At 31.7% G+C, this 11372-nt stretch overlaps 1 protein-coding gene across 5 annotated transcripts; it reads right to left on the bottom strand.

Moving 5' to 3' along the window:
• Positions 1 to 1503: 1503 nt before the first annotated feature.
• LOC116847238 (tetratricopeptide repeat protein 17) lies at positions 1504 to 9840 on the bottom strand. 5 transcript variants are annotated; one of them, XR_004378714.1, is made up of 12 exons: positions 9281 to 9698; positions 8386 to 8642; positions 8121 to 8232; positions 7471 to 7697; positions 4855 to 5142; positions 4445 to 4770; positions 3466 to 3679; positions 2954 to 3197; positions 2652 to 2873; positions 2330 to 2510; positions 1919 to 2013; positions 1504 to 1744 (listed from the first exon to the last, which is right to left on the bottom strand). XR_004378714.1 is itself a non-coding variant. In XM_032822021.1 (11 exons), the coding sequence occupies exons 1-11, from the start codon at positions 9389 to 9391 to the stop codon at positions 1716 to 1718; spliced, it is 2211 nt and encodes a 736-aa protein (XP_032677912.1). In that variant the 5' UTR covers positions 9392 to 9699; the 3' UTR covers positions 1655 to 1715. The 5 variants fall into 5 exon arrangements, 1 of the variants encoding a protein (XP_032677912.1); XR_004378715.1 differs by lacking the exon at positions 9281 to 9698 and adding an exon at positions 9774 to 9840 and having other exon boundaries at positions 1655 to 1744; XR_004378716.1 differs by having other exon boundaries at positions 1655 to 1744; positions 2330 to 2467; positions 9281 to 9701.
• Positions 9841 to 11372: the final 1532 nt, after the last annotated feature.

An 11372-nucleotide genomic window follows, 5' to 3' on the forward strand; every position in this document is an offset into this window, starting at 1 on the left:
ATATATATATATATATATATATATATATATATATATATATATATATATATATATATATATATGATTGCTAATGAGATAAGCATGTAATAAGTTAATAATGTTAAGTATGTCTCCAAATAAAAAGATCAGATATCTGACACACAATCAGCAAACTTTTAACTTACCTTTTGCAATTTAAACGCGATTTTAATCTTAAGTTCTTGCGATAATATCCGCTTGCGTTCCGGATATCATCATCAGCCACTCGGCCATATCGAACTCGGCTTAATAACGATTGTAAGAATTGCACTACTTTGATCATACGATTTATCTCAGAATTATCCTTGCAAGTTGATTGTAAAGCTAAGACGTTGTCATCTAACGATTCCAGCTCGTTCTCAATGCTAAAATCGAGGGAAGTGTTGATTAAAGAATTATTATTAGATTTTTTCATTTAAAATAATTCTCCCATCTGAAGTCGCTAATCACATGCGTCATGTTTCGCCGTATAAACTTATGAAACACGAATAAGGAAGAAGTCCAGGCATCGTGCTTAAGCTCGTCGCACTTACCCTTACTTGGATAATACGATTCTTTATGATTGTCGGAGATTTTATCGGACGCTCAATCTACATACATGTGTACAGCGTACCCTTCAATATAAATGGGTAAATGTTATTCGCGCAAATCTCTTCGTATTGATAGGTTAATCAATTCATATAAAAAAACCTATAAATTAAATACAAAATAACGGTATTATCTTTAAGATGGACAGTTACGTACATCATAGGAAATTATTAAAGATTATTAGCTTACATTGTCCAGAATTTTTACTGACATCCACGTATGATGCGTGCAACTTGATAATGCTATTGGGAAGTAACAATGATTGAGTCAGCTTTTGGCATATTTACTCTCTTGTAGTGAGGCATATCCGTTAGCTCGATTTTGCTCCAACAATTTGTTCCTATAATAATACTCTTCTACTATCGCCCGCATAAAATATAACAATAATAAAATTCATGCATCAAGATATCTCGAGAAAGAAAAAACTCAAAAGATTCCTATATCAAAGAAGTATTCGTTCAAAAACTCTTATGTCATGATTAAATATACACGAAAGAAGTATACTGAGTAAAAGTAAAAATTTAAAAATAATAACTGAATTACAAGTCATCCAAATTGGGTAAAATAATAAAATAATAAAAGAGGCGCAAAGTAAGAATAATCTTTATTATGTACTATTCTATATATACATATATATATATATATATATATATATATATATATATATATATATATATATATATATATACAAAAAAAGAAGCAACAATAACAAAACAAGAATTACAACGTAATTATGCCTTCATAAATTTGCCTTCAAAACCAAAAATATTAAACGTGCTATTCACTCGCTATCCAAGCGCAGCAATGTAACAAACATAAGTTTAAATTTACGTCGGATGTAATAAATCTAAAATAATCAACGTCTACGTTTTTAAGACACACGTGCGAAGATACGCACCTGCTTCCTCTGGTTTCTAGCTTAAATCACAGTTTATAGTTTATAGTTCTTGACTTATCGTTCGCGCGAAGGCACATTGCTTGCTCGCAAATTGTACTTAGCGAATAATACAATAGATGGACTCACAGAACGTTTATGTAAATTAATCCCTTATTTCTCACAGCCTGATTACGACAACACGATTCTCCTTATTCATCACAATAACCTGTTTTTAGAACACGGTATCGTGAATAGAATCAACTGAAAAAAGAAAAGAAAATAAAAATGCGATGAATTTGGTGCAAATGCTGCCACGTGTGATAATCGCAACAATAAAGAAAAATTAACTCTCTTCACAAGACAGAAGCATGATTGGGTAGCGATCGTGCAAAAAAAGGAAGAAAAAACAATGTTGAACAAAAGAAAAATACTAACCTATATTCTTTCATTCCTTTACTTTTCCGTTTATCTTAAAATTCCTACGATTTACGTCATTCAACGATAATGGATTATATGTATTTTATGAGAATCTGTATAAATGCATATAACGAAAACTCAACATAAAACAATGCAAAAATATGTAGTGCAGAACTTTACTACATTTTTGTGATACATAAAAGATTATATCAACCCAGGCAACATCATGAATGTCTAAAATACATCGTAAAATACATCGTAAAGTATCTCAAAAACAAAAGAAAAGATCGACAAAAGATGTCTTTTCGACACTCCTGTTGACTGGGAAGTGTATGAAATGTATCAAAATAATATAAATATCTGTAATAACTACCGATAAAATATGCAATATAGTGTAATGTGGTAAAATTAAATAAAATGTCTACATACCTGGATGATTACCGATGATAACATTAAATTTTTCACGACAGGCTAACGTTTTCAACAGCATTAAGGCTTTACCATCGTATAGGTGTAAATCCACTCTCAATGCTTGTTTTAAATAATGTATTGCGCCCGTGTGATTTCCTTTTACATTCAATAATATACCAAACAAAAAATTAGTCATTGGCTGAAATATGTTATTAGAAAATGACTCTTTCTATCGGTATGTAGCAATAAATAAAGCAGTTTTTTCTTGCGATATAGCAGAAATATTCATGTAACAGAAATCTGCTGCGGTACAAAGTCCAATCATATATTTCATACATACCTCTACAGCATTGATACGCATGGCTTCCTTCGTAATCCGCAAAGCGTCATCAATCAAGCCCATTTTGTGATGTATCGAAGCTATACTAACTAAAGGAACATCTCTAAATTCTTCAGGAACTTCATCCAATGCCAATTGAAGGCAATCTAAAGCTAAACGAGGCTTCCCTGTTGTCCTCCAATGCAAAGATGCGAGCATAGATAACACCCAAGGAGCTATTTTCTGTTTTGATTCACACATACCATCAATATTTCTCAAATCAAAATATAACAGCTATTCAAAAATAGAAAAAGAAATCGTACCGCCTCGATTGCCGTCAAGATCCTCTGTCCGATTTCCGCGGATTCCGCAGTTTGCACCAGACTATGCAAGAATGGCTTTAGAAAAATATCCGATGAATGTTGTCGTGTCGTCGCATCCAGCAATATATGTGTGATGTACTTTTCGTTAAATGACTCAGGCACCTGACATAACGGTGGATGCCACGGCAATGGGTGCTTCTTCCCCAATTCTATATCAATCAATTCGTTTACGAGTGAATGTATCCTAATGACACACAAAAAAATCCATTGCATTAGACAATACATAACAGAACACATATACATAGAAATTGTACACTCAGTTTCAATACTATTGGAACACTTTCCTCAGTGCAATCCGGAATGCAATCCATGATGCCCAATGAGAGAATTTCTGTTCTGGAAACTATTCCAAAACAAGTTCTTAAACATCAATATTCCGAACTCCATCGAGAAAAATACTCGAAACTTATTGAAACCGTGTGTACGAACGGTTAAATCTAATTAATACTTACGCATAGCCTTTGTTTTCTGGAGACAAATATATTGGCAAATATTGTTTTCCATCCCCGAACATCAACATAGAACCATCGCAATCGGATATTTTCGGCCAGTAATCGGCCTCAAAATCTTCGTTTCCCTTCTTAATTTCTATATTATAGTACTTCGGGTTCTTGGTCGGTACCGCAAATGCATGAATATCTTTCACTTTCAGATCCATCAACGTGTCTATAAAATAAACAGAGTTTAAGTAAGTTTCCTCAATCGTAATGTACAAAGATAAGTATAACTTAGACGTAGAGTTGGGAAGTAAAATATTAGTTGTAACGCCGTTACAGTTACAAGTTCTGTCGTGAGACAGAAGATTATATTGACCCAGACAATACAAATGTATTAAATACGTAAAAATGTTTTGTAAAAAAATAAATTATAACGTTTTGCCAGTTTTCTTAAGTAACATTATCGTTATTTAAGTAATTCGAGTAGCGAATCATTTTTCAAAATTAATCATAATAATGGTAACGAGTTACTACTTCAATGAATAATAAGTAACAGTAACGATATCTTTTTCAGTAAGTAACAAGTAACACGGTAACAAGCTTTTCTTCCAAATATAGACCTATTTTAGCGTATAGTCTGCTTAGTGATTTGGACAAGTACGCAAAAATGCGTTCTTATACAAGAATTTTATCGATATATGAAAGAAGTCATTTGATGCCATGAAAACTATGATAATATTGCGGCGATGCTCTGATGCTGTGAAAATTTCTGTTTATTTTGGTGGGAAGAGAACGCATATATATACGCTTATTTTAGCGAAAAGAGAACACGATTAATCTGGAATTATTGTAATAATAACAAATATTTTGATTAAAATTATAGCTTAATAAATAGATATATCTTAAAACAAGCATATTTTAAGCACGTGATGTTGCAATAATATCACAAAATAGACATTAAACCATGCTATATTTGTATACTATTTTCAAATACCTTGTGTAGCATGATTGCGTTCTTTCGATTGCTGCAGATTTTTTAATGCATGATTAGGTAGATGCGCATGCTGCAACTTATTCTCGGCTACCTTCTTTCTATCTTCCAGATTCATCGAGGATAGCATGATGTTATTATCAAGATGTTGTTTAGTCGATTTTTCGATTGGATTTATAGTGAACGAATGTGGATTCTGTTCGGGCCCGAAGGCACGCTTCATCTCTTTCGTGGTAGACTTAATATCCTGTTCCCAGAGTGAGTGTTTCCGCCCCTCTTCCTTCGAGTCGTGATACGTGTATATTTCCGATAGCATATCTCGTAAATGCCTATGATAAACATAACGATAAATATTACCGTATTTATTAATACGTTTTCCTGAATCACGAGTCGCCAAACGTAGTATCACTTACTGATCAAATGAAAGCAGTGACGTTTCCAGCAAACGATGGCAAAGTATAGCGGATTTCATCTGCTTGGCCTCCGTCGTCTCTGGTGCCAATTTCAAGCAATTATCATAGCACGCCACGGCCCGTTTGAAGTCGCCGAGAGACGTGTACACGTAGCCCAACGCTAAATGATAGTAACTCTCCAATGGATTGTAGCTTATTGCCGCATGTAAAACGATGGCGGCTTCGCCAAAATATCTCGCAGCGTGAAAAATGCCGGCGGTATTCAGAAGTGGAATATCACGATAATGTCTGGATCATACAAAATGCTTTCGTTAAAAGATCGATAAACTACAAAACGACGTTTCCATTCGTCACTTTCCTCTAAGATCTATATTTCTCTTAAACTTAGATTTCAACTTAAATTTTGTTTAAACAAAACGCATTGTTAGAATAGAGTTTAAACTTAAATCCAAGTTTAAACTGCTATTGAAAAACTGGTCCTGACTGCTACATGCGAGTTGTCTCCTGTAGCAGATATGAGAAAAAAAATTCTCTGTTCCATGCAAGGATAACTCAGATAACAGAGGTTTTCTTTTACGAGAATAAATTTTTGTTGCGAGTTTTACTAAATAATAAATATAAATTAATTAGCATATTAAATTAAGACACACATATGCTGACTTTAAAATTAGGTATACAAAATACTCTAATGTCATTATGGCGCTTAACAGGTTAACATATGCAGGTGAAAATGTGTGATGTTTCATCTCACAATGTGATTATCATATTATAACTCCAACTTAACACATTGTCGACGGATAACGCATAAATGCGTCCCGTAACTTACTTACTCCGTCGTCAATATGTTAATATTTTTTTAGAGATCATTACGTGATCCGTATGACATGAACGCAAGATATAGATAAATAATATACAAAGATGTGTGCACTTGATTTGATTTTGATTACACAAGCCCACAATTTAAAAAAAGTTGTCTGTGCTGGAGGTCTGACTAGGTGTACTATATATATTTTGGGCTACTGAATCTAAATCCGGTGTCAGATTTGCTCCATCATCCTTGAGTTTCCCGGAAAATCGAGGAAATCGTGAAAAGGAGCAGATCCAGGTTTTTATGGAGACATGTATTCAAGGAAAATTCTAGAGTGACGAATAACCCCACAACCAACGTTGAAAATACATTATGTACTTCAACATTTGATGACTAGAACAACCCAATAACCCAATAACCCATATATCATCATACATATTCGGTTTTAGTTCACTCATCAATCCTTTAACATTGCATAGATTAGAAAATCTAATCTGTACATGCCCTCTCATGGTACACATTCATGTTATTGTCCACGAGATGGAATCTTTTTTCTATTCAAAATATCAATTCTACAATATATGATCGTCGATCAGATAAATCCTGCTGCTTCAGAGGATGTTGGAGACAATGACAACTGTCCCGTAAGGAGATGTATAGAATGATTCGTTTTCCATGTTGAAGTACATAATGTATTTTCAACGTTGATTGTGGGGTTATGGGGTTATTCGTCACTCTAGAATTTTTCTTGAATACATGTCTCCGTAAAAATCTGGATATCTACTCCTTTTCACGATTTCCTCAATTTTCCGGGAAACTCAAGGGTGATGGAGCAAATCTGACACCGAATTTGGATTCAGCAGCCCAAAATACGTATAGTATACTTAGTCAGATTCCAAGCACAGACAACTTTTTTTAAACTGTGGACCTGTGTTATTATTGAAGATCACATGTGACCTACAAGTAATGTAGAAATGTCTAATCAAATTGTCGTCGAAATTTAGAAACATTTGCTTAGCAACGGATTAACGAATCTCCATTATTATAACTGAGAGAAAACATAAAAGTCATTGAATATAACATTTTATTTTAAGCTTATATAATAAGAATATTATAAGAGCATTATAATTCATTGGATTAAGAACTCTATTTTTCGTTTTGAAATCGAGAATGTATTGATCCAGAAGAATTTGAAAATCTTGCCTAACAACAAGATAAGTTAGCACATAAGACAGCAATTGTTATAAAAGCCCGTTACCATCGAAGGCAACAAATGATTTTCAGTAGTCTACCACTAGTCAATCATTCGACAGTTAATCTTTCGCTAATCAGTCGCTAGAAAACTTAATATTTGCATATTTATAGTAAACAAATAATTTTTGTTTTAATATATGAAAATATTTAATATATTTTTTTAATCAATTTTATAATCATTTAAATAATTTTAACACATTCACTTTTATATTCAGAACGCTAATCCAGAAAATATATTTTTATGTAAATCCTATATATAATTATACTTTAGTTATGATATAAACAGAAAAACATGATTTTCTGGAAACAAATGTTCCAATCATATTTGTGAAGCTTCATTTGCAATATTACATATTTAATACATATATATATTGGTTTTTTTTGCATAATGCTATTAGATACTTTTTCAATATCATGGTACAAACGTCTAAGCGTTATATATGTGCACATCTGTATGTATTTTTGGAAGCATGTTACGTCAATATATGAACGCGTGTTGAACATCATATAAAATCATTTTACTATTGGAACACCTTTCAGATTTCTTACATTACCTTGGAGCATGTACGATTGCTCTACGACTGCATTCTAAGGCGTTATAAGCGTTCCCTTTGATCCGCCAATAAAGTGACGCCAGATTCAAGTATATCCAAGATGTCTTGTTGCGAGACAGACTGTAAGCGAGCTGATGGCCAAATTGATTGAGATCAATATTCAGTGGCAGGTACTTCATCAAACTAAGTTCTTCATGCTGAGTAAGATTCTTTCGATTCTGCATCACCTGGATAAAATAAGTAGAACTTGCAAGTGTGCATCTTTACTTTTATTCTCATCATATTACATTCATATATTCAGAATGTCTGAAAATTTCAGACACAATCATAATGTGTATGCAAAATAGTAAAACTGAAAATATGAAAGTGAAACAAAATAGTGAAACAGAAAAGTCATGTACCATTTTGCAAATTTCACAACAGTTATTAACTCTATAGATATGTCTAATGAAAGATAGCTTCCAGTTTGCAAGAAAGATGTCTTATTTTTTAGGATTCTAGCAATAATGAATATCAACTGATAAAGTGAAGTATTTTTTTTTCAACATATGACTTTGTGTAATAGCTGATATTCATAGTTGCTAGGGGATCTTAAGAAATAAGAAGTTTTCTGTTTCACTTTTGCCCTAAAAGAGATAACACATACTCACCTTAAGGTGGTCAAATGTATGTATGCTAAAATCTAATGGAAATGTCTTTTGACAGTTTGGTTCTAATTGTTTATTATTGGCCCCTTTATTGTATAATATATAATCCTTCTTGCTGCAACAAAATTTGAAATCAATGTTATACAATTGCTTAACATTTCACTAAATCTATATAAATATTTTATATAATATATTGTGGTATAATCTAGACTTATTATATTATCTTAATTAATCTTTATGATATAATTTTACATACAGAAGCACTTACCTTATTCCATTTCTATGTTTAAAATCAGTCATTATGCTAGTATGTACATCAATATCACCCAATGACTTATCTAATGAGAAACAATTCAGATTTGAGTTTTCTATATCAGATATATCTAAGTCTGCAAACTGATTGTTAATGGATGTCTCTTTCCTTGGAATTCTCTTGTTTATGGCACTAGCTGTTTCCCAGCGTTTTTCCTGATCCAAAAATGACAAGAGATCATCGGGTCGACGCATATCAATGACACTGTCATGCTGGAATATGAACATTAATAATAGAATCATAATAGATATAATAATATGAAATATATACAATTATATAATATAATAAGGATAAAAATGCAACAGAATACAATAAAAATAAAAATAAATTATAATAATACTATAATAACTATAATAATAATATCGATGAATCATAAAAGATGATTGTTTTTAAAATACTAATGTACATGTCTATTAATGAACACATATATAAATATAGTGATATATATATCAAAGGCACTATCCATGCTAAAACAAATAAAAAATAAAAGTACAAAAAGATATGAAAGAATATAATAAATTAAACATAGAAAGAATCAAAATAAAGATTAACTGCAATTATACAACTCGTTGAATTATTCAGAGATAACATATCAGAGATAACTTTATTTGTAGCCATAGAATACTAATATACATAAAATTGACATGCTTTTATAACATTAGCATAATTTGTAGTGTGATTTGTCCTTCTTAAAGATACAAATAGAAAAACATCGAGTTTCTAAAAATTGTCAAAACTGTAGATATATCTGTAATAATTTATATCTTCACGTGCCACTGTTGATATCTATCGACAGAGGATTCTAATATTTTGAGGTTAAAATATAGGATAATCCGAGAAAAAAGAATACCTGCGGCTGAATTTTTCCATTTTCAGTAACGATCCAGTGTTTAATTGCCGAGATTTCGAGTATTAGAGCAAATATCGCGACGATTCTATGAGATATGCGGTTTCGTAGCATTTTTCACGATATAACCCTATACGCGATAGACTTCACCGATTTTGCGTCTCCTCTGAGGGAAACGTGACAGCATAGAGCATGGCTGCGAAAACACGAGCGTTTTTTTACTCAGATGTGTCGCATGAGGTTCGCAGGAAACGCGCGAAAACGCTTATTGCATCATTTATTTCTCTCCGGTGTGTTCTGAACGACTCAAGACACGATACGACGCGACTTCGCTATAACCTTAGAGTAAAAAAGAAAGAACGAGAACGTAAAAGAGGAAAAGAGAGAGAGAGCGATCATTTATCATAAGTCATCAGCCACGAAATTGACTGTTATAATAAAATTTCATTTTGCCTAATTGTATATATAGGACGGAAAACTAGTCTAACATACTTACAGTACGTACCTTACAGTACGTAATAGTATACCAATACATATCGAAAGGTTAGTCTCTCTCTCCCCCACCCCATCTCTCTCTCTCTCTCATAAAATAAATCTTGTAAAAATGAATACAGCCGTCACAAAACTATTTCTTAATAAAAATATTTCTTCAAATGACTTTATTGAACGTGTATTGAGTGAGTATTTAAAATAGCAAATATTACTTTTAATATCTAGACAATCTTTGTATATATTTATAATTATATATATTTTTAATTATTTATTCATATATCTGGCTTAAGTTACAGAATTATTTGTTTGATGAAATTACTCAAAATGTCATTGAAACGTTTTTGTGCCGTTCATCTGGATTCATTTATTACAGTGTCAAGAAACATTATTGACTACTTTCCAAAATGAATAAAACGAACTTCAAAGTTGTGTGGTGAACAAATTGCCCTAATTCTTTCAGTAAAATTTTTGTTTTTCATAAAGCTTAAAATTTAGTTCACAAGCGATTACAAAATTGACCTAATATGTTATTCGTGTAATTCGATCATATTTGTATAATTTACTTAATCTTTCAAAGGTAAAATTATTCGTATTGAGCAGTTAGGTCAATCTTTTGATTGAAAGGATATCTATATCTATATTAATTATGTTTTAGTTTCGTTAATTTTTTAAGTTCGTATTAATAATCGTTAATTGAAACCCGTTTTACGTAATATATCTAAATATGAATTTATATAGAGTTAACTCTGAGTGTTTTATTTTTATCATATAGAGTGTCTGACGCAAAATATGACAATGTTTGTGTGTAGATATAGATTAAGTCAAACTGAACATAAAATTTCTCCATCATTTTACCAAAAGTAAAAATTTTGAGTTCTTTGTTAAATAAGATTAACAATTATAATGAAAAATGACGATTAATGGATGGTCGCGCGCGATAGTTAATCTTCTTTAATTAATAATTAAAAGATTTATGTAAATATTTTGCAAAATGGTAAAGGATTCTTTTGTTTAGTTTGACCTAATCTACTTTTACACGAGCATTGTCGCCTCTTTAAAAAATCGGTTTTCCTGAATGTTCTCGGTGTATATGCCCCCCTAAGATAAGTTTCAAGTAAATGACTTGAGCTTCGTTTAAAGGTTTTACTTAGAATTTATCTTTATGTCAATGGTAGTAAAAACTATACGCAAATCAACTAAAAGTAAAAAAGTTTTTGGGAGATCAACACAGTCACTTATACAGAGTGTCCATGGAGTATCCAAAGTAATTCACAGAAGTACCTTGATATACTGATAGATTAGATCAAACTGAACAAACAATTCTTCTACCATTTTACTAACGATCACGCAAAATTTTGAGTTATTAATCAAAGAAGATTCATGATCACATGCCATATGGTAGATGAATTGTGATAACAACGTTTACCACTGTATGCTTGTATATTAGGTAAAATTGAACAAAAAAGTTCTCTAATATTTCTCAATATTAATATCCTTTTCCAAAAATTTTTTCTCTAAAAATATATATAGAAAGATAGTTTATTGGCGCGCGCGCGATTTCTCATAGATCTTTGGCGGACTCTTATGTTTCTTCGATCTTTCG

The sequence above is a fragment of the Odontomachus brunneus genome, unplaced genomic scaffold (genome assembly GCF_010583005.1).
Source record: "Odontomachus brunneus isolate Ranch 3 - 2012 unplaced genomic scaffold, Obru_v1 Obru_scaffold_075, whole genome shotgun sequence".
NCBI classification, from domain to species: Eukaryota; Metazoa; Arthropoda; class Insecta; order Hymenoptera; family Formicidae; genus Odontomachus; species Odontomachus brunneus.

Bases quoted from the DNA above. Each gene is read 5' to 3' on its own strand.
- LOC116847238 (XM_032822021.1), bottom strand. From the start codon at position 9,391: ATGCTACGAAACCGCATATCTCATAGAATCGTCGCGATATTTGCTCTA. The intron at 8,643-9,280 runs GTATTCTTTTTT...TTCATATTCCAG, and splicing joins ATGGAAAAATTCAGCCGCAG to CATGACAGTGTCATTGATAT. The intron at 5,143-7,470 runs GTAATGTAAGAA...TGTATGATCCAG, and splicing joins GCAATCGTACATGCTCCAAG to ACATTATCGTGATATTCCAC.